The 23,136-nt window shown below is 45.7% G+C and overlaps 2 protein-coding genes across 4 annotated transcripts in view; one reads left to right on the top strand and one right to left on the bottom strand.

Moving 5' to 3' along the window:
* Ndufaf6 (NADH:ubiquinone oxidoreductase complex assembly factor 6) overlaps positions 1–23,136 on the top strand; it is a 139,420-nt gene that overhangs the window by 18,257 nt on the left and 98,027 nt on the right. The window lies entirely within an intron of this gene.
* Positions 2,633–15,922, bottom strand: Tp53inp1 (tumor protein p53 inducible nuclear protein 1). Of its 3 annotated transcripts, XM_013351947.2 has the most exons (5): positions 15,851–15,922; positions 8,722–8,977; positions 7,678–8,038; positions 4,825–4,862; positions 3,007–3,075 (listed from the first exon to the last, which is right to left on the bottom strand). In XM_013351947.2, the coding sequence occupies exons 2-4, from the start codon at positions 8,834–8,836 to the stop codon at positions 4,841–4,843; spliced, it is 498 nt and encodes a 165-aa protein (XP_013207401.1). In that variant the 5' UTR covers positions 8,837–8,977; positions 15,851–15,922; the 3' UTR covers positions 3,007–3,075; positions 4,825–4,840. The 3 variants fall into 3 exon arrangements, with proteins under 3 accessions (XP_005362363.1, XP_026642490.1, XP_013207401.1); XM_005362306.2 differs by lacking the exon at positions 4,825–4,862 and having other exon boundaries at positions 2,633–3,075; XM_026786689.1 differs by lacking the exon at positions 4,825–4,862 and having other exon boundaries at positions 2,633–3,075; positions 8,722–8,905.

The following is a 23,136-nucleotide window of genomic DNA, read 5'->3' as shown; positions in this document are numbered from 1 at the left end:
TAATCCCAGCACTCGGGAGGCAGAGGCAGGCGGATCTCTGTGAGTTCGAGGCCAGCCTGGTCTACAAGAGCTAGTTCCAGGACAGGAACCAAAAGCTACAGAGAAACCCTGTCTCAAAAAATCAAAAAAAAAATATGTATATATAAAAGAAATAGTGATTAACAGAATACACACTCTAAAATGTTTAACGCAAACTTTGAGGAACGTGGGGTCTACTGTAAAAGTTAAAAAGCATACTCCAGATGGATGGCGGATCCACACCATGTATTCCAGACTTCCCAAGCAACGTTCTAGGCTATCACGGGTCAGAGCTCCTAAAGGAGTCTTACTCCTTTCTGTGCTTTGTTTATACTGCTGGGAATGATACTTAGGACCTTGCACATACTAGGCAAGTGCCCTCCGACCAAGCCACATCCCCACCCCTTGGGGTCTTCTTGCTGCTTGTACTGTTAATGCACTGAAGTACATTGTAGAACACCAGTGGTTATTACAGCAAAATGATGATGCTAATCAGTGGCTAATCGACTTACAAAATGAGTTTTGGCCATGTTTCAAAAAACATTTAACAGGTTAGCACTGCTCTGTGTTATTAGACTTGGGTCTTATACACAGCAGTTGCCTAACAAAACACCTAATAACCAAGAACTTCAGTTTTTCTTCAGTTTTTACATGTGCCAATTTTAGCCATAAACTTTACATTCTCACACAAGAACCACAGTGTGCTACCTACTGTAGGTGTTGTGGTAATCTTAAGCCTAAAGAAAAAAGTCCCAGTAATTTATCTGTTTGCTGGTTTTCAGGAACGAGGCAAAAGCGCTAGGCACAGACAAGGCAAATTAAAAGTCAGTAACTGAAAGAGATGTAAATGTTCTTAAGGGATGAACAAATCTGGAGGAAAGTTGTCTTAAAAACCAAAAACTACCGCAGTTTAATACACAGATCAGTTCATGCTGGCCAAACAAATTCTCATGGCTGAACTTCCAGCTTGTGAAATCAGAGGGTAGGAAAGGCTTACGTACATTTAGAAGCTTGTGTCCAGAAGACACATAGCTGGTCTATTTTCAAGTCACCGGCATGACCTATAACAAACATGGTGTAAAACATGCACACCTCCATAAAAACACAAATAGTAACAAATAACTTCTCACTTTGACAAACTGTAGACTTGGCCCCTAATTACAAAACAAATAAATAAAGGGGACGTCATTATGGAAAGGGCCTAAGGATGAGGAGTCTAGATTCCTGTTCTAAGAGACACTATCTGGCACTATCACAGCCAGTGTAAGGAACGCCCTTTACTGTCTGACTGCAGCTCTAGAAGCGAGGCTCGCAGAGAGCACAGCTCTTCCCTAAGTCTCCCAAAGTTCCCTGCATCAGTCTGCTACAGGGATAACACTTCACATAACAGTGTGTGGCTGCTTCCTTGAAATACCTCATTAACAAGTGTTTAATTAGGGCTGTGGAGGAGACAGTGAGAGCTGCTGGATTACACAGGGAATGAGATTCTCAGTAGAACGTGCTTTATGCTGTAAATGGGTTTAATTTTCCAGAAAGTTGGTTATAAGTGTGCATGGCTCATTAAAATCTATAAAACCGCTTTTAAAAAGAAGTGACCAGTTAGAGGTAAGAAAATGAACTTTTCTCTACATCAAGTTGACTGGCCTATGTGAGTGGAACCCTGCATGCTGGCCTCATTAGCACCAACCCTGAAGAATCATGGCAGAAATGTGCTGCAGCCTTCCACCACTAGGTTCAGTAGAGAGGCCCTGGAAGTTCACACCAAGTTCAGTCCTGACAGCTCTACTTCCAATTAAATGTAAGCCTCACAACGCTGTGAGGGAGGTAAGAATTATTGTTCCTGCTGCAGAGGAAACAGAGGCCAAAGTGGTTAAAGATTTTGTGACATTAAAATCTGAAAGCTCAAGAAAACCAACCCGTCAGTGTTCACTGGGGCGCCGTAAACAGACGCCACCAGATCCTCCCCGTGCTCTCCCCTGGGAGGACGGGCTCCATGTCTGAGGGTGACCACTGATCTTGTCCTTTCTTAAAGGCAGACAAGAGCATGAAGTCACCAAGTGCCTGGGCAAGCACTTGCTCCTGATACCTCCAAATACTGACTGCTCTGTGGGTTACCCATATCAACTCCAGGTCTAATTTTTCCCTTTGCATACGAGACAAGTGCTTTTGTCCCTGACAGATGTACTGTCTGTACCATATTGCGGAGTCACATCTGAATCATTGAATACATTGTTCAAAGTTAATGTACCTGAATTCCACAATAGACTGCAATGACCAATCTGGGGAAAAAAAGAACCACACATACAGAATATGTCAAGTTTTCTTTCAGAAGTAAGTTCAGCCATTAATTCCATTATATCCATGGCAAAAATCACCTGTTAGTGCTCATGTCAGTGTGTAAAAACATACTCACTACAGAAAGGACTATCAAGTACTGGTCAATAAAGTATATGGCTGACCCTGAGAATAAATTTTTGCTTGCACAAAAGATTAAATAATACAAAATAAATGAAATTGATAAGATGCTGGCTAACTCATATATACCTTATTGTATTTAAAGACCATCCCAAACACTGCAACTGTATTGATATGTTTCCAAAAATATTCTGAAAAGTTTTTTTTAAAGAAACTGGTCAGGAGCAAGGCATTATGTGATACACAGCACAAAAATCTGGTTGTGATAGTGTCTAGCCACTGACACACTAGGTGATTGGTCTTCAGTTGACTAGAAGGAGAAACATCTCATTATATGCACACATCCACACACATAGGCACAAACCCAGGAAACCAACCAGAACTCAGCGTCCTCAGTAATTGTACTGGCGTGGGCAGGGCTGGTGAACTACCCAGCCACCATGCTTCATTTGTCGAGTGTGGCAATCCCTGGTAAGGTTTTGGCGACGAAGGCCATTTCTGTTCAGAGACTGTCTTTCACTGTGTCCCTTTATCCACTGGGAAGGGCGGAAGCTCTTAGGTTGTTCCAGAAATGTTGCCTGAGCAGCGAGGGCGGTGACACAGCAGTGAATGTGTTCCCCCATGTCACTCTGGGCTCCCATCCTGAAACAGACCAGAGTGGGGTGTCAGCGACAGACTAGGGAAAAAAGACTGCTCTCTGAGGAACTAGTTCTACATTTGTCTCACTTAGTTTCTCCTGGCTGATGGACAGGACTATATTCTGGGACTGTATCTGCTGATGTTGTTAAAAGGGAGAAACCAACTATTTTTTGAAGTGGTGTCTTGTTATTGAGCCCAGGCCCCTCTAATTCACAATGCTCCTGCTTCAGCCTCCCAGGTTTTGAAATTACAAATGTGTGTCATAACTCCCAGGTGAAAAGAACTTTTAATAGGAATGTAGCATATAATCCAGAGATGGCCAAATGTGTTTCATACTCGGAATGAATTTAATATGGTTCTCCAGGAGGAGAACTGATGTCTACTGAGCATCTGCAGTTCTGTCTGTTTAGTTTCCTAAGACAGAATCACATGTAGCTCAGGATGGCCTTAAATTTGTCTGGCTTTGAATTACTGATCTTCCTGCCTCAGCTTCCCAAGTGCTGGAATTACAGTGTGAGCCACCACAGCCAGCTTTTACCTGTTTTAAAGATACTATCTATTTCAGCTTTACTGTAATATTAAAAATAAAATATTTTAATTCTCAAATTTGACTGATGAAAAAACATTTACATCAACAGCACCTTCCCAGATGATTTCTGTCTACAAGTAAAATGGCCTAGGTAGCATATGAATCTATTTCATAGAGATGTATAAAGAACATTCCTCCAATATGACATCCCCGAGGTAAAATATCAATGCCTATTACATGCGTCAGTTTTTTATTTATACCACAGGAGGGCATATTTTGGAATGGCATTTACGAGAATGTTTCAAGACCCTTATAAAAACACATATATTGGAACATGATTGTATACAGTATGTTTTTTTTTTGTTTGTTTGTTTTTTGGTTTTTTTTTGGTTTTTCGAGACAGGGTTTCTCTGTGGTTTTGGAGCCTGTCCTGGAACTAGCTCTTGTAGACCAGGCTGGTCTCAAACTCACAGAGATCCGCCTGCCTCTGCCTCCAAGTGTTGGGATTAAAAGCGTGCGCCACCACTGCCCGGCTCAGTATGTATTTTCTATACTAAAAGCCAATCACGTCAAATCAGTTAAACTATATTAACACATAGCAAAGTTTTAATTTTCTGCAGTGCTGTGTGTTGATCTCAGGCCTCTTACAGTCAGCAAGTGTTTGACAGGCCTGCTATCTTCCCAGCACAACTATGAGGATTCAGATAAGCTGTCTAGCTCAGACTAGTTTCAAGCTCCTTGTCTCAGGTGGTAGACAGGAATGACCTTGAACTTCTGACCCGCTCACCTCCACCTCTCCCTGGCTGGGTTTACTGAACCAGGTTTTCTGGCACACCGGACAAGTACTCTACAAACTGAGCTATATCCCAGTCTGAGTTTTAAGACTTTTACCAGTTATTTTATTCAGGAAAGGCAGGTACATATTTTGCCTAAAATGGTGGGAGGAAACTATCGTCATACACACACAGAGAGACCTGTAACAGACCTCGTTAAGAAATTAACAGGGGTGGGTGGTGGTGTAGCTCAGTGGTAGGTAGAGCGCTTGTCTAATATGTACAAGGCTTGATCCCTAGCAGTAAGGAAAAACAAAAGAAAAAAAAAAACAAATAGAAGCTAAAATAAAAGTTTTTTTTTTTCAGAAGGCAGGCATTTGGGTTTCTCATCTCCCTGCTCAGACTAATAATACAGATCAGATCATATGGTCTCAAAGTGAACATACTTACTCTGTGCCCATGAGTCTTATAAGCAGCTTTTCCTGGCCCTACAAATGTTAAATGGTCAACTATTAAATTACTAGTAAGACTTAAAATGCCATTTTAATTTTACTACTAGGACAAGGTCATTTTTTAAATTAAGATTGATTTACTATGGGCAATTAAAGACATTATTACTGAAAATCATGATTGCTCATAAACCTTCACAAACAATATATATAAAGGCTAAGATACAATAAAATGTACACTCTAAAGCCATTATAACTACTCAGCTTCATACTTAAGCGGTTTATAGTAATAGCCCTGAGAACAGACAGAATGGAAGTAGTATGTTTGAAAAACATGGTTTATTGCTTGCTCGGAAAGCACAGACTGTTTACTACATAAATAGTCTTGCCATTTTGATAACACCTGATTCTACCTTTATTTAGAAATACACATACACACATCCTTTTTGAGACAGGAATCTCACAATGTATTCCAAGCTATTCTTAAACTAGTGAACCTCCAGCCTCACCCTCCTAAATGCTGTAAGTATGTACTACCATGGCTGGCCTTTGATAATTCATTTATGAAGAGTATCTGTTGATCCTACATGTCAAGACATACGATACAGGCATGCAAATCCAGCCTCTTGTGGCATCAGGTAGCAAACAACCCTAAATTCCGTGCTCAGATGCTGGTTTGGATAAAGTTGAAATACTCTAGAGCTAGGCTCTTAAGAGGAAGATTAATGCATGATTTGCTAAGAAGATAAAGTGAAAATTTGCTGAAATATGATAATGGGTATCATGTCTAATAAAATAGTGAAGAGCATGCCCACATTTAGGTTCAACGTGGAGGTGAACATGACTAAAATGAGCCTGTGTCATAGAAACAATCTTGGATACACCTAGGGTGTTCATAGGATTCATCTGTGGGTTATAAGGGATGCCATTTCAAAGTTCTACATACTTAAATTTTTGGCAATATATGCCTATAACATTACTTTGCTTTTTTTTTGTTTTTTTTTTGTTTTGTTTTTCGAGACAGGGTTTCTCTGTATAACATTACTTTGCAAAACTGCTAGTTATACACATACATGTGTACTTTAGTACTTAAAAGTATCAAATGCCAGTAAGTAAATTTAAAGTGAACATTTGTTAATCATGTTAGATTCTTTTTTTTGAGATTATTTTTTTTTTTAGATTTTACTTATTTCAATTTTGTGTGTATGACTGTTTTGCTTGCATGTAAATAAATCTGTGCACCATGTGCCTGCAATATCCACAGAAGCCAGAAGATGATGTCATCCCTAGGGCTTGGAGTTACAGTTATGAGCTGCCATATGAATGCTGGAAATTGAATTTGGGTCATCTAAAAGAGCAGCCAGTGCTCTTAATAAGTGCGCCATCTCTCTAGCCCCTAGTCATGTTAAATTCTTGAATAGACTCATCAGATACAATCAAAATGAATAGGGAAGAATTCTTAAGAACTGAAGAAAATTGCTCACAGCACAGTAAAGCAGTTAAAGCACCACCACCTCCAAATAAGTTGTAGTTTACATGTTGGGATGCTGAAAATGTAACTCTCAAAAAGTGCCGCATGAAGTCCCAGTGTATGCCTGATATTACATAACCGTATAAAAACATGATTTTTTGTTTGGTACAAGTAAGGGGGAATATATTTAGCCTTGCTAAAGTACATCTATTGTATTGAGACTTGGAGGGCAGCAACTCTGGAAATGGGTTAGGGTTTTACTCCATAGATGGGAAACAAGTTGGTGTAGGAGGTCCTTCTGTATTTGTGTTGCTTTCATTGGTTGAATAAAGAAAAGTGCCTTGGCCTTTTGATAGGGTCGAGGACTTAGGTAGGCGGAGTAGACAGAACAGAATGCTGGGAAGACAGGCAGTGTGGCAGACACCATGATTCTCCTGCCTGAGACTGATGCTGGTTAGAATCTTTTCCAGTAAGCCACGACCACGTGGTGAACACAGATTAATAGAAATGGGTTAGATCAAGATGTAAGAGTTAGCCAATAAGAAATTAGAGCTAATGGCCAGGCAGTAATTTAATTAATACAATTTCTATGTGATTATTTCAGGGGTTAAGCTATCCGGGTGGCCAGGAATTGGGCAGGACGAAAAGCAGGCCCACTTCTCCATGCAACAAGTTATGGACAGTGGGCCAGTGGAGTCATGGCCTCAGCTACCCAAAAGGAATCCTCTGGGTGACAGTGAAGCACCCAGAGGTGTGAGTCAGTGGCAACACTCACAGTGCAGTTTCCAGTACGAGGCATGGTCCACTGGCAGGTATGACTGGCTGGCCAGACTAAGCAGATGAGGTGGAGAGGAGGGCTTGGTTTGGTAAGTGAGAATGTCTCCAATGTACTGCTGGGAATGCTCTCTTGACGAAGGCCACTTGTGACACACTGAACTTTACAGACTTATTTTCCCTGAGCTTGCTGGGTCCTCATCCCTGCCATCTTGGACTGCCACAGAACAGAATATCGCGCAGTGTGAAATCTGAGAACAGCCCTTCCTTGGAACAAATATTTTGATTTTCTAGATTAAGCACCATTTAAAGTGATTTAGCTAAGATACTGAAGAAAGTAAATTTAAGACATTTTAGGTGGATTTGATACCCTAGATAATCAAGCCTACAATATGCCAGAATTATATTCTAATATACTTATCAGGAACACTAGTCTTTATTTCCCTTCAGTAGCATAATTCTGTAAGTGACATATCTTTCTATTATACAACGGAGTCATGCTGCAATTATAGCCCTGACCATGCTACTTAAGTACATCTCTAACACAGTCACGCTTCTAAAGCCTTGGCTTTGTACTGTGTAGCAGAGACTAAAGTGCTTGCAGCATACCTGGGGCTGCTGGGGTTGTAGTCATCATTGACACAGCTGGCCTCGCTGAGCCCGGCACAGGAACTGTGTACAGCGTAGACAGACATGCTGGGATGTTCAATGAGAAGGTTCTCCATAGGACTCGTCTCCACCTTGACAGCGGTTAATCCACCTGCTGTAAAACACGGGGGAGGGGTGATGAACCAGCTCTCCTCCATGGGGCAGGACTCAAACTGGAGGAAGCAGGAATCACTGGTGTCAGCCAAACACTCCAGAGATGCAGGTAAACAGGAGAAGACTGACGTGTGCTCTGTTGGAGACTCTTCGCTGATGTCATCATCTTCCTCCTCCTCTTCCTCTGCTGAGAAGCCAGTGCACGTGTCTAGATTGTGATCCACATTGCACAGGGGAGGGGAGCAGTCAGTTGTGGAGCCATCCATCCAGTTCACGACAGAACAAAGGACAACATTATGTTAACAGATGCTCACAAAGGAAGTTTTGCTTGTAACAATTTATAAATTAATTTCCAACCCGTCTGTGTATAGTAATACTGGCATTAAGGAATGGCTTTAGGCTCTTCTGTTCTGGCAAATAAATTATGAGCCCCATGGGTTCCTGTTGCTCATATGAGGGTTTCCCATTGAAGGGCCTCTGCTTGGATCAGGCTTTAAGAGTTGCAAAACTGGAAAGCCTGACGTCAGTCGGTTTCACTGACTGGATTGTCTGGCACAAAATGTTTCCTGAAAGTTTCTAGAGCTGTCCTTATTTACTTTTAAACCTTAAAGATTATATCCAGGAGCTCACATTTTCTGTGCATATATGTATACATTCGTGTTTGTGCACAAGATGGTGTGGGGGTGTGTGTGGAGAGAAGCACCCTACTGACTGAGCCACATATGTGCACTCGCAGCCCCAGGAATTTTCTGGTTTGAGCCAGGTGTGGTGGGATGTGCCTACGATTGTAATGCTTGGGACATGAAGGCAGGGATCAGGAGGCTAGCCTTAGAGACATGGCTTGCTGGATGCCACTTGTGCTGTGATGGTCGGCTGTTGAGCACACCTTACCTGTGAAGTCAACAAGGATCCACTCGCCATCTTCTTTCTCACTGAACTCTGGCTCTTGGTTGGGAGAAGAAGTGACTTCACCCACAAACATTCTGTTCAGTCTCTGAAACATCATTAAGGCAAGATTGAGACTTTGGCTGGGTATCTTTATAGCTGAGATCTCAGAAGTCTCTCTTCAGCGGGCCTGATGGCAGAGATGGGAAATAAAGTGCAGAGTTTCTTCAGCTCAGGTGAAGAACAAGAACAGTCCTCATCCCTAAAATACAACAGAAAAAGGTTGTTTTTATTTGTTGTGAGGTCAGAGGTTGGCTTTGACCCCCAATCCTCTTTTGCTTCCACCACAATGCCAAGCCCTCATCTTCTCCACCTCACTATCTTGCTGTTTTGTATTCTTCATATATGACTTTAAGTAAGCCTCATATTTGAAATCTATAGGAACAGCATAGTTTAGGTTTCGAAACAATTCCTATTACTCACAGGGGAAATTTACACTGTAGAAATGCAACTTCAAGAGCCAGGCCTGCCAACACTATGTCTGTGGGGTGGTTCAGTGGAGACATGGGACTGGGGTCCTGGGTTCCCTGTCACTTTACAACTCTCCCTGTCACTTTACAACTCAGGAAGATGGGGCTGGAGAGATAGATGTGGTTAAGATCACGTTTTTACAGATGACCAGTCCCAGCACCCACATGGTGGTTCACAACAGATAATTTGAATGGAAATGTTCCCATAGGCTTATAGGGACTGGCATTACTGGGAGCTGTGGCCTTATTTGTAGAAGTGTATCCTGGGATGGGGAGTGTCTTTGTTTCCGAAGCTCAAGTTAGGCCTAGTGTAGCTCTCTTTTCCTGATGCCTGTGGATGCTGATGTGGAACTCTTAGCTACCTCTCCATCACCATGTTCACCTGCATGCCACTTTTCTCATCATGACAATGGACTGAACCTCTGAACTGTAAGCCGCTGCCTCAGTTAAATGTTTTCCTGTGTAAGAGTTGTGTGGTCAGCCAGGCAGTGATGGCATATGCTTTTAATCCCAGCACTTGGGAGGCAGAGGCAGGCAGATCTCTCTGAATTTGAGGCCAGCCTGGTCTACAGAGTAAGTACCAGGACAGGCTGCAACCATCTATAACTCGAATTCCAGGGGATCTGACACCCTCTTCTGACCTCAGAGTGCACCAGGCATGTACACAGTACATATACATACATGCAGGCAAAATACTTACACATGTAAAATAAATCTTTTAAAGTATCTAGCGAAACTTAGGAAGATGAGCCAGCGAGATAGCTCTACGGCTAATGATGTCAGTTTGATGCCTAGAGCCGTCATGGTAGAAGAAAAGCAACAAGTTACCCTCAGACCTCCACACGTGTGCCACACACACATTTAAAAGAGAAGACTTGGGAATTTATACAATTCTAGCTGATTAAGGCTCCCACCTCAGGTAGCTCTGGTGAGTTCTAAATGAGGAAACCCAGCCAGTTTTATCTAAGCATAGAATTGCAGGTGTAAGTGCCCGTTTCTACCTGGCTGCCTGATAGCACAACAAATGGAAAACACAACAACTAGAATTTTTAATTTTTTTCCTCAAGAATATCTTTTTTTTTTTTTTTTTTTTGCTACCTCCTATCCACTCTGATGCCACTCAGTCCCTTATCCAAACTACCAGCAAGTTCTGTGGACTCTGGCTATACAAAAAGTCTTAATCTACTTGATGTTCTTGATTGCTTTCATTCTACTTCAGGCAAACATTCTCCCTGATCTACTCTTGTTAAGTGAGATTATACAGGCAGTATGCATCACAAGAGTCCTGATAGAAAGTTCTTCGGATAGGTCAACTGTTCTACAAATATGTAGCGAGCACCTATTATGTGTAAGGCGTAGTAGTGCTGAGCACAAGGCAATCAGCAGTGAACAAGAACCACACAGGAAGTGAAACAGCACAATCACTGATGTAGCAAGAAGTATCACCAGATGGTCCTCAGAGCTCCCTGGCGCAGCTCTCAGTAAGTGACCTTAGGTACAGCTGGTGAGACCTGTACTGGACAAGGGAAGACAGAACACTGGGAGCCTACAAAGTGTGAGGATGGCCTTGTGCAGATGGCTCAACATCTAGACTGGGTCAAAGAAACAAGCTAGGGACCAAGCAGGACCAGATCCTGCAGGACCTTATAGGGGAGACATGAAGAGAAACCCACGTACGGAAATAATGTCTGTGAACCCAGCACTTGACAGACTGACAAAAGGATCGGTATTTTTGGCCAGTTTGGGGTACATAGTGGAATCCTGGTTTGTTTTTTACAAATAAATAAAAGGGGTGTGGTCAGGAAGACCCAGATTTCTGGGTAAGTTGTGTCATAGTGGAAATGTTTAGAGGGCGGGGACACCATACAGAGTACAGGATGTGTGCTACCACTGTCCTGAGTTAGGGGGTCCATGGTGGCTCATATGAGATGTTAGGGCAGAATATAAGTTTGGGAGTGTGGTTTCAGCTGGGAGTGCAAATTTACGATTATCCAGGTTGGTTTGGAACTCATAGTGATCTTCCTGTGTCAGCTAGGGTTACATACATGAGACACACGCCCAGCTCACTCTCAAAACCGTCTTCCCTTAAGAGTAGCTGCATTGTGCTAACACACCTGGGCATTCTCTGGGTACAGAAATGACTGGTACAACTGTTGGGCATACAAGGGTAAAACTTCTCAAACAAATGACATTAAGACATTCTGCGGTTGTAAGGCATCATCCTCAGCCATTAATTATTAAAATGGGTAAACAGGAAATGTCACTTGCATAACCAGTTTTTTGAAACCTTCTGGGAAACAGCATGGTCAGGTCATGAGGGCTCCATGCTAATGGGAGAATTTAAGAGACCTGTGCACTCTGCAGTCTGCCTGAGACAGGAGGACAGATCATTAGGAGGGGTGTGTATGTAAAGGGTTTTGAGCATGTAAGAAAGAGAATAAAGATACATTTTCAAGCTTCCCCCAGTTTCCCCCAGGTTATGAGGGCAGATCCCAGCCCCAGCCCAGCTGTACTGAAGCTTAGAGAGCTTCACCGCTGTCTGAGGATAAGGCTCTGCCCTCATTAGCGGGAGTTGCTGTGGGGTGGGGAGATCCTCACAGGGTCTTCTTCAGTCACTGAGCCTGAGCGAGAACTGGAACTCAGGCCATATCAGTGGCTGCAAGCCACAAAATGTGGCTGGGTCAAGGCTACTGGGACAGCTATAGCTGCAAACTGCCCTCTTTGGCTACAGGCAAACCCAGAGAGGCTGGCTATGCCTGTACTGTCTGGGTCACCGACAGGATGCTCCTGAAGATCGCTGGGACCCACAGGTCTTCTGTGGTTACAGTTAGGAGTCACATCTCTGCAAGGACAGCAGTGGGGAGGACAGAACATCTGGGGCTCTGAGAAGTACTCAGAATGGAGTCCTGGGAGGAGGTGGAGGTGCTAGCCTAGAAACCAGCAGGGCAAGCTCTGGCACTACCATGGGTGGCTGCAGCTGTGTGAACCAACCCTTGTGAGCTTCAGTCTCACTGAGGAAAATAGGAGGAATGGACAGCGGAGTCCACAGCTAGTACAGCCATGGGGAGGATGGTCCAACTAGAGGGCTTCTGTAGGGTTGCCAGGGACAACCAGGTGCTAGAGAATCGGACCTGTACACCAAACTCTATACGGCTGCCACCAAATGCATCAGATAAACCATCCCATGTATTTTACTTCTGTTAACAAGATGCTGAATTTTAACTTTTAAAACTGTTCTGTTGGGTTAAAAATATTTTTAAATTTTGGAGGGGTTCTTTCTTTTTTTCTTTTCAAGACAGGGTTGCAGTATATAGCTCTGGCTGTTCTGGAATTCATTATGTAGACTAAGCTGGCCTTGAACTCTCAGAGATCTGCCTGCCTCTGCCTTCTGAGGCTGGGATTAAAGGTGTGCACCATCACTGCCTGGCTTAATAAACTACTCTTAAAGCAAAAATCCTAAATATGGTTTAAATATTTCCAGTGAGGACTTTGCATCTGATTATGCCACTCATATAAGGCACATACTGGAATGTACTTGAAACATTTCTGTACTGAAAACATTAAATATCTCAATTTTACATCAATTACTTGTTAGTGTAATGATGTTTTGATAGTTATGGTTAAATAACTTGTGCTAATAAAATTAATTTCATTTCCCCTTAATTTTAAACATATCTACTAGAAAATTTAAAGCACCCACATAGGACAGTGTTGTAAAAAATTTCCTAGGGGCTAAAGAGTTAGGTAGTGTATGCTGCCTCCCAATAGAGAGTGATTCCCACCACTGGCATCAGGTGACTGACGCCAGCCCCAGACGGTCCTATGCCCTCTTCTGGCCTCTGCGGGTACTGCATGCATGCTCCCTGTCTCCAGCAGTGTGTGCAATTAAAAAAACAAAACATCCTCCCACTAACGACCCAGAGACTGCCCCTCCATAATAGTCACTATTCCTTTTAACCTCAGCACCTACCCAGAGATGTCAGCTTCAGAGGAGAGCAGGTTCTGTGTGGAGACACAGAAACCAGGGCTGCCCACTTTCCCCATACAGCTAGCGACACATTCAGAACCCTGCAGCAGTAGAAACTATGGTAGTTCCCGAGAAAACAAGAATCCCAAGAGGACAGATTGGCAAATACAGCTGTGGAATTTAGCAGAGGCCGAGAAGCTGAGGAGGCAGCCTGCTGGCCTGGGGCACTTGAAGCCCGAGTAGGGAAAAGAAATTATCTGGGCCCAAGTATCTGTCAAGGCAGATTCACCCATTACTGCTCGCTTGCTTTAAAATACCTCCACCTTCATTACAAAAATGGTATCTTTTTAAAAATAGGATGAACCAAACCACATTAAGAAGTTGAGAGGGGTGGATTCTATTCCACCTTGTTCAATCATTGTTACATCTGGCGCATTTTCTTTTAGATTTTTTGATAGGCATAATTAAAAAAAAACAAGTCATCTTTGCTTTGTCTTTCAAGACAGGATTTCTCTGTGTTAACAACCCTAGCTATCCTGCCTCTGCCTCCTGAGTACTGGGATTAAAGATGTGCCACCAACTCCTGGCAATCACTATCTTTTTAACTTTTTTTTTTTCTGTTTTTCACATCTTATGAGTAGAAAGTTTTGGGCAGAGAAAGTGACTGAGTTTGCTTGTGGGTAAGAATATTTTTTGATAACCTACAGGGGAGTTGCTAGCCTGTGAGGTCATGCAGGCATGACTTGCTCAGTTTTAAGACACACTCTGGGGAAGAGTGTGGCTTAACTGCTGGTTTTGAAACTTGGTTCTTCTGCTACACCGTGTGGGGATTAGGTGTTTAGATGCCTCTTGCTGCTTCAGAAAGAACTTCACAGTAACTGCCTGGTGCCTAGCAGGCAGGCTCACAGGGAAACTAAGCAGGCCAGTTAGCATTTTTAGGTCTGGGGTTTTTTCCTCTAAAGACCCATATATATGCAAGACCTGCACTAGTTGACTAGAATCACAGTTTGCAGAATGTTTTATGGTATGTGACAGACAGTTGAGATATTTATTTCTTTGTTCTGTGATGAAGAAACTGAGGCCCAGAAATGAAAATAACTTGCTCAAAAGCAAGAAAGCCGGTATCTAGGGGCAGCAGGAGGGTGGGATTCTTCTAACCTGGTGCCTTGCTTCCCTTCCCCCACCACATGATCTCGAGTTCCTTGCAGCCTAAAAACTTCAGTGACTAGCACTTTTCAGTTATTTTGGCTGCCAGCAGGCGGCTCCAAAAACACTTTAACAACAACAAAAGCCCCCACAACTTTGATGGGTGCAGTTGTGGCTTCTTGGCAGTTCTGAAATACCAGCTGACTAAACATATCATGGAAAAGCATCCATAAAACCATTTCTCTGGGTCAGCAGGATAACTCAACAAGTAATGTCTGCTGCTGAGCCTGATGACCCGAGCTGATCCTCAGAGTCTACACGGTAGCAGAAGAGAGCTTACCAGTTCAGAAAAACAAAGATGCTAGCATAAGCGTTTGCTCTTTTGGTCTGAGAAAGGGCTGGCCTCCAACTACAGGCTGGGCTGGCCTTGAACTCTTGATTCTCAAACCTCTACCTTCCTAGTACTGGAATTACAGGAGTGAGCCACCAATCCTTGGCTTTGGTTCAAGTAATTTAAAAGTCAATTTTGAACTACAAAAACAACAGACAAAAGCCAAAAACAAGCCAAGAAAGTTGTCTTAGCTCCTTCCACCTCTACTCTGTCTATTCAGCTAATTTACAAGGGGATCACTCCCCTGTGGGCTCACCACCTCCTGTCCTGAGGACTGAAGAGAGAGGAAAGCAGGCTGGGAAGTCACTGCTTGCTAGGCTTGACTCTTGAAAGCAGCCATTCTCAAGAGACATACACCAGGAAGCAGAAAAGAATAAAAGACTGCATGAGAAAACAAAAGACACCTTGATCACAAAAATTAGGCTATGGTTTCCAGCAGGGCCTTTGAAAATTAGTTTCTAATGATAGCTACGGAGGCTGGAAAGGCTGCCAGGTGTTTTTCACACCTGTCAGTGATAAGCATTACAGTCACCAAGCGTGCGATTTCAAGATCCTGGGCATCTGTAACGATGTCGGTTCAAAGATGCAGAAGTCGCAGTCCTCTCTCAACTACTAAGCATTCTGAAAGGGCTCTTGCAGGCAGGGCCGCCTTGGTCCTCAGGGGTTCCAGGTGGAGAGCGGGTCCCCCTTAACCTGCTCTGAACTTTCGCACGGAGTAGACACACGGTGGAAATAGAAGCAAAAGGGAGGAACTGCACGTGAACTCCCTGTGCAAAGAGTAAACACCCTTTCCTTTTCATGGGCCAGAAAATTACTTCATCTCCCCGCGCCTCTAAGTTTCCTCCGTTTAAGTAAGCACAGCTGGCCTCACAGAGCGGCTGCGACGGTCCGAGACCGAGCGTCGGGAGCCCGCGGCCGTCCCCGGCACCCGCCAAGCGCCAGGAGCCACACCGATCGGGACGGAGCGACGGGAGGTGCTCTCCGCGGGTGCAGCGCGGGGTCAGCTGGGGTCATGGAGCGGGCCAGCCGGCACCCGCAGGTCCGGGCCGGGAGAGCCGTCCAGGAGGGGGCCCCACCCGCCGCCCGCCCGCCCGCACTTACGTGAGCCGAGCGACGCTGAGGTAGCGGCAGGCCGGCCCCGGTGCTGCAGTTGTGCCCTGGCGGCCGCCGGCCCGTCCGGGTCCTTTTGTTGTTGTGCAGCTCTGGGAACAGCTGATCGCTCCCCCGGCCCCGCCCCGAGCCGCGCCAGCCCCGGGCCGACCAATGGGAACAGCGGCGAGAGGTTGTCACTAACGCACGTGACCTGGCAGGCGGCCCGTGGCGCGCCCGGGGCTCAGACAAGTCCGGGCAACAAAGCGGTAGCCGGAGCGAGCGCTCTTGGGCGAGTGGGAGGAGGGGAGAGTACGGGGCCGGGGACTGGCCGGGATGGGAGCCGGCGAGAGCCAGGGCCCGGGGGTGCCGAGGGGCGAGCCCGACCCGCAGAGCCGCCGTGCTGAGCGTGGGCACAGCCACGCAGAGCCCCTTTTCTCGGAGGGTGGGGGCTTGGGGGATACCAGCTGCTCGTCTGGCTGGTGTAGACGTAAACCTGTAGCCATGGTGCTGAAGGCGAACCCACCCCTGGGCAGTCCTCGAAGTCTGTGCCACATAGGTGGGATGCGGACGGCCCCCTCATTCCCCTTAGTAAGAGAAGAAGCCAGGGCCTCTTCTGTTTTAGGAACTTCAACGGGCAGAGAGCATGGTCTTGCTCACGGGCAAAGCAAAGCCAGCCAGAGGAGGTCCTCAGTCCAGGCCTTAGCTTCCCGAAAAGAGGAACCCTGAGTGGAGAATTAGCTCTGTTTATTCCCAGGGACCTGCATCAAAACGCTCATATGACTCGAGGAGGTTATGACCCGTTTTATTTATGTGCCTGAAAACTGTAGAGATTCCCATGAGACCTACGAACTCAGCAGCTGCTTATAGTGAGAGGGAAATGAGACACTGCCCCTAGGAAGGGTTTCCAGAGCTCTACTGCACGTACATAGGTGGGCTACCCGGCAGCAGCACGAGTCACGTTGATGTTGATGCCCATCACTTGTGTGCATTCTGTCACTGGAGAGCTCAGGCTGCCTCTCTAAGGGAGTAGGAGCTAAACCAGCAATTCTCAGCTGTGAGTCTCGACCCCTTTGGGAGTCAAACAACCCTTTCACGGGTTGCTTAAGACCGCTGGAAAACACAGACATTTACGATATGATTCATAACAGTAGCAAAATTACAGTTATGAAGTAGCAACGAAAATAATTTTATGGTTGGGAGCCACCACAACATGAGGAACTGCGTTGAAGGGTCAAAGCATTAAGAAAGTTGAGAGCCCCTGAGTTATACAGGTCCCTGAGGGGGAAACAAAGAAACTGGCTGTAGATAAAGATGGCAGATGTCTGGCTTCTTCCTAATCTTTTGACCTGAGACAAAGACCTTGTGTGTTTTTTCTCCTGCCAGTAGAGCGTCCCTTCTCAGTGATTGGTTCAGGCTGCTCAGGTATGCTCAAGGCTGGTCCTGACCGTGTTTACCTGACGCTGTGGGCCCATCAGCTCTTCTTTGTCTAATTTACCAAGCCAAAATTAGAGGAGGAGACCCATTCCCAGTCACCAAGAACACTTAAAACACCCAACCTTCCCGCGGGAAATGGATTATCTCCAGTTTCCCTCTGCTCTGCAGGGAGTCAGGGAATTGTCTGGCACTCAGGTCAGTAAGTGCTGGCCATCTGACCTTACAAGCTTCAAGGGTATAGTCTCTGCACAGTCTGTATTTTGGATATTGGTAAATCAGGTTATTTGCTCTCAATGCTGTTGATGTGTTAGGAGCCCCACCTTCTCTTGTTTCTCTTTAAGAAACCATCTAGAGGTCATCTCCTATTTAAAACCAGAATTTACTAACAATTATAAACGTCTAGCTTTGTTTTTTATCAGAAAGACTTACCTTGTCCATCTTAATAAGTTTGTTACCCTAAAAGCACAGTACCTTATCATGACAGAGTAAACTTGAGGTATACGATTCTTCCAGAGATAGCCCAGAACATCTGCAGCACCCCATGCATCTGGGCTAGCCAGTTACACTTCTGAGGATTAGGGAAATCTGGCAGTTTGTCTTTCAGGATTGAAGCTAGGGCCTTTTGTCTCAAGATGAGCAAGAAATCTACCTCGATAGATGCAGATTTTAAAACAACCCCAGGCCTTGGTGCAGTTTTTAAAACAACAGATGACCAAAATACAAAATGAAAAAATCAGAAAGCCAGTAGAGAGTGGTAGCACACATCTGTAATCTTAGTGTTGGGAGGTGGAGGCTGGAAGCTGGGAGCCCAAGGTCATCGTCCAAGTGGAGGCCTATCTGGTCTACCAGAGACCTTGTCTCAAACGACAAACAAACCAAACCCACAAAAGGCCATCACAGACATCGCCATCTCTAACTTAACTTTTCTTTTCTTTTGTGTTTTTCATCAGACCCAGCATGTTAGCTCAGTGATAGAGTACCTGCCAGGCGTGTTCAAGACCCTGGGTTCGACGCCCAGCACCACAAAAGAAAAGGAAAAGTGTAGCTTACCTCAGGTGGTGCTTGCTCTCTGTGTACTCTTGCTGGTTTAGTATCTTACCGCCCGGCTCTGTTCATTCCAATAGTATACCAAGAAACTAGGGGTGGATGGTTGTCTGTGGGAAGTGTCTATGTCTGTCCCTACAAGGGAGGAGTATTTTATTACTGGCCTTGCCTGGAAGAGAGGGGACTAGATAGTAATAAAAGGAACAACAGAAATCACCAAAACCCTTCCCTGCCTAGTGCCCACACAGGGGTGTGTGTGTGTGGGGTGGGTCATTCACAGGAGTGGGTGAGGGTGGTGGTGGGTGGTGGATCATTCCTGCTGCCTCCCCTGGAACACTTCTGGTCTGCCTACTTTGAGGAAGACTGGAGTAAGGTCACCTCGACAGCAGGGAGCTGCCTGCTTGCAACCGAGCTCAACTCACAACAGCAAAACAATCTTTTCTCTGTTGGCTGACAAAAGACCTGGCCCTTCCCTGCCTACACAGACTGGGTGAATGCAACCATCCTTTAGTTCATAGGCTAATTCTCAGAGTGTTGCTATAGTACCCAGTTCCAGGCTGACCCCCTGCTGTGGGGTGATCCTCTTCCCATCTGTCAGAGTACCCAGTCTGTTTTCCATAGTGCTCAATACACTCCCTTATCTGCCAGAACAAAAGGAATTCAACCTCAGGTTTTGTTTGAAGTATCACAAAGCTGAACCACATTTATGCATCCAGATACATCCTGGTCACCAAATTCGGTTGTGGCTGTCCACCCTGCCAGCCACACTGAGATTGCTAAAGAGTATTGTTTCTCTTCCGAGCCTCAAAGGAGAGCTCTGCAGGTGGCCTTCCAACGTAAAGCACCAAGTTGTTTAGCTGTTTCGTAGAGGATCCCAAAGTGAAGATCACTAGGTCATTTTAAATTTGTCTACCAATAGAGAGGGTCGGCTGGCCTTTGGCCATGGACTAGACTATTGCCAGTTGTCTAGGAAAAATGCATTTAAGAAGATTAATCACTTAAAATCCCAAATGGAGAAGAGAGAGAGTCAAACTCGACCAAAAAGCTTGGCCTGGAAGTGTGGTCACCAGGGAGTGGCACTCTTGAGCAGGACTAGGATGGGCAGGTATAACCTTGTTGGAGGAAGTATGTCACTGGGGTGGGCTTTGGGGTTTCAAAAGCTCATGCCAGACCCAGATCTGAACTCACAGAGATCCCACAGTGCAGCGCACCACGCCTGTCTGCGCTCTAGGCACTACCATACAGTTCCCGAGGTTCAGGCAAGGGGCTGAAGGTTGAAACACACAGAGACAGACAGACACACAGACAGACAGACAGAGACCTCTAGTCACTGGTAAGAAGCCCTCTATTCAATAACACCATGGAGGATTACATACCCAACAGTCAGGTGGGCCAACAGGTGAAAACCTCATCCTCTGATCCTCAAGGCCAAGACAGCACGCGCTCGTGAAGCAGAGCTGGTAAACAACTTTGACACAGCTTTCAGTAACTCAAATCAGAAGGAAAACAAAGATCTCTAGCAGGGAAGAACAGCTGGAGGCCAGGACTCCAAATGGTCCCAACATGCCAGTCTCTGCCTTCCAAGTGCTGGGACTAAAGGTGTGAGCCACCACCTTACGGCTGAGACACAGTCTTTAATATATAGTCCAGACAACTTCAAATTCATAGTCTACTACCTCAGCCTCCCTAGTGTGAAGGTTTTTATTTACATTGTAATTTTTTATTGTGTGTGTGTAAGTGCATGAGGACTGTAGAGGTCAGAGACAGTTGTGAGAGTCAGTTCTCTCCTGCTTTGAGGGTCTCCAGGATCCAGTGAAGGTCACTATGCTTGGGGACAAGTGCCAGCCCAAAGACTTTCTTCCTAGTCACCATATGGAAACAGGGTTTGAAAAGACATAGCTGTAGCTCTGTGGTGGATCTTAGAATGCCTGGAAAGCCTGGGTTCTACCTGCAGCACCAAATCACAGAACAAGACAAAAACCGAGAAGACAACTTGGAGAAGTTATGAAGGCTGCAGGGTGCGAAGACTGGAACCCAAAGCCTTGCGCATATTGGGCCAAAGCTCTACCTCGGAGCTGCGTCCCCAGCCCAGAAGCTGTTGTGACCTGGCAGCCCCAGTTAGAGTTGTTTTCAGGAGAACACTGAAAAGATGCCCCCTCAAGAAGTGTGGGCCTCATGATGGTGCACAGGAGACTGAGGCAGGAGGATTACCGTAGGTTTGAGAACAGCCTGAGCTGTATAGTGGGTTTCAGGCTGGTGTGGGCTGTGGGAACAAACACCCGCTTAGGGAGCATGAAGGGATCTCGTGGCGGTGACGGCTCTGCAGCTCAGTGAAGCCCCCGATTTACCTTTCAGCTCCTTGGTTGCCGGGTAGATGCAGATGAGAGTCCACTTGCGTAGTTATACTAAGACTCACCGTTGCAGTTGGGAGGTGGGGGTAAGGTCATCCCTAAATGGGGATGATCCCTAAAGGTGCTCCAGAGGCTGAGTTCTCGTTTTGGTTTTTTGGTTTGGTTCTTTGGGACAGGGTTTCTCTGTGTAGCCCTGGCTGTCCTGGAACTCACTCTGTAGACCAGACTGGCCTCAAACTCACAGAGATCCACCCGCCTCTGCCTCCTGAGTGTTGGGATTAAAGGCGTGCGCCACTACTGCCTGGCAATTGTAAAAGTTTTAATGGTTTCTGTGAACTTTAGTCCCAAGCCCACCTGAGTGAAGAGCCAAAGATCATCATTTTATGAGTCTTTGAAGATAAGATGAACCCATAAAGGTGTCTAGACCCCATGAGTAAATTTATGCCTACAAACCCAAATTTTGTTCTTTGTTGTTGCTGCTTTTTGTTTGGTTGGGTTTTTGTTTTATTTTGTTTGTTTGAGACAAAGTCTCATTCTGTAGCTTAGGCTGGCCTTGTAGGCAGGCTGGACTCTGACCTGGCCTTGTATTATCTGACTGTCCCTCCCTAGTACAGGCCGGCGCACCTGAATGGCTTTTCCTGCCAAAACAGAAGTGCCATAGAAACCGTCAGCCCTGGGGGCTGGAGAGATGGCTCAGAGATTAAGAGCATTGCCTGCTCTTCCAAGGGTCCTGAGTTCAATTCCCAGCAACCACATGGTGGCTCACAACCATCTGTAATGAGGTCTGGTGTCCTCTTCTGGCCTGCAGACATACACACAGACAGAATATTGTATACATAATAAATAAATATTTTTAAAATAAAAAAAAAAAAAGAAACCGTCAGCCTTGGAGAGCCAGCTCCTTGGAGCTGTGTTACGCAGCTCAGGACAGAATTCAGGGTGGGTACGGGAAATGATGCTTTGGAGGCCTGGTTTCGAACCTGGCATTGACTGCCCTTCATCTTTGTTTTTTGATGTATAAAATAAGCAGTTCTTGAAGGCCCTTTTAACGGCTGTGCCGAGGGCTAACTGAGGTAAGAATATGAAGTATCCAATACAATGTTTGGCACATGGCTGGGCTGTAACCCGAGTCTGCTGGCTTCTCTAACCTTCCAGCAAGTGCTGGTGAGAGGAGGGTTTCAAGAAAGACCTCTCCAGGGGGTGAGCTTTGAGCCCTCAGTGACCCACAGAGGGTGTGGAAGGAGTGTGAGTCTGTAAGCCTGCACCACCCAGGGGCACAGAAGACTGGCAACATAACATAGCCAAAGGGTCAGGACGGAAGGCAGTGTGGTCACAGCCGGACAGGGCCACAGTCAAAGGGAACGTGCAAGTCAGAGCAGATCTGCAAACCGGGTTCCGCAGTGTGAGTCTCTGTCTCCCCTGACTCGGAAGGATAGGCAGGAAGATGACAAGTCCTGCCTGGGCAACTTAAGACTGTGTTTCAAAAGAAAAAAAAATTTTAAAGAAAGAAAAAAAACTAAAGGTCGGAGATATAGCTCGGCTGTCCACCACTTGCCTACCATCCCTAGTATTGAAAAAGAACAAAAGTCTATGAGACGTGAATAGGCTCAGGAATCAGCAGGGACCTCAGTCAGGATGAGCCCAGAGGTGAGGAAGGAGGTGGCAGCAGCAGAAGTGGGGTGAACTGTTGAATCGGGGTGAGGCTGTTAAGTGTTCTGAGGTATGTGCCGGGTGGTGGGGAGGGGAGGATGCTGGGGTTCTGACTTCTCTGGAGAAGGGAACGGGAGACGGAGCTGGCTCTGGACTGGGAATACTCTGTAGGTCTTTCAGTGGGGACGGCAGGGGCGCAGCTCCAGGAGCCGTGGGAAAGCTGAGGTAAGGACATGACTCCCCGGAATGAGACCATGGCTGAAATAGCACCACCAGAGAATCCGAGCGGCTGCGAGGGAGTCCCAGTGGTGGCCCAGGCAGGCCTGGGCCTGTTGGATAGTGTCAGCGATGACCCTGAAACAGCAGTCTGTGGGGACTGGTGGGATCCTGGGTGCGTGAGGTTAAAGGGGCAATAGAAATAGGAAATCTAACTGGGGGGCTAGTTCGGTGGTTAAGAGAATTTTTTTTTTTTCGAGATAGGGTTCCTCTGTAGCTTTAGAGCCTGTCCTGGAATTCATTCTGTAGACCAGGCTGGTCTTGAACTCCCAGAGATCCATCTGCCTCTGCCTCCTGAAAGCTGGGATTAAAAGCGTGCGCCACCACCACTCAGCAAGAGCATTTATTCTTGAAAAAGGCCTGGGTTTGATTCCCAGCACCCACATGGTGGCTCACCACTGTTCATAACCCTGGTTCCAGAGACCCTACTGCCCTCCTCAGTCGGCACCAGGCACAAATGTAGTACACAGATATACATGTGAGCCAGAGACTCATATATATAAGATAAATAAATAAATTTAAAAAACAGAATTTAAAAGG

The sequence above is a fragment of the Microtus ochrogaster genome, linkage group LG5 (genome assembly GCF_000317375.1).
Source record: "Microtus ochrogaster isolate Prairie Vole_2 linkage group LG5, MicOch1.0, whole genome shotgun sequence".
NCBI lineage: Eukaryota > Metazoa > Chordata > Mammalia > Rodentia > Cricetidae > Microtus > Microtus ochrogaster.
Note: the sequence above shows the minus strand (reverse complement) of the source record. Positions and strands in the feature narration are given on the sequence as shown.

Coding starts and splice junctions, on each gene's coding strand:
- Tp53inp1 (XM_005362306.2), bottom strand. CDS start 8,836: ATGATGTTTCAGAGACTGAACAGAATGTTTGTGGGTGAAGTCACTTCT. Junction 8,039..8,721: donor GATCCTTGTTGACTTCACAG/GTAAGGTGTGCT, acceptor ATCACAATCTAG/ACACGTGCACTGGCTTCTCA. Junction 3,076..7,677: donor TACAACCCCAGCAGCCCCAG/GTATGCTGCAAG, acceptor GGTCTGTTTCAG/GATGGGAGCCCAGAGTGACA.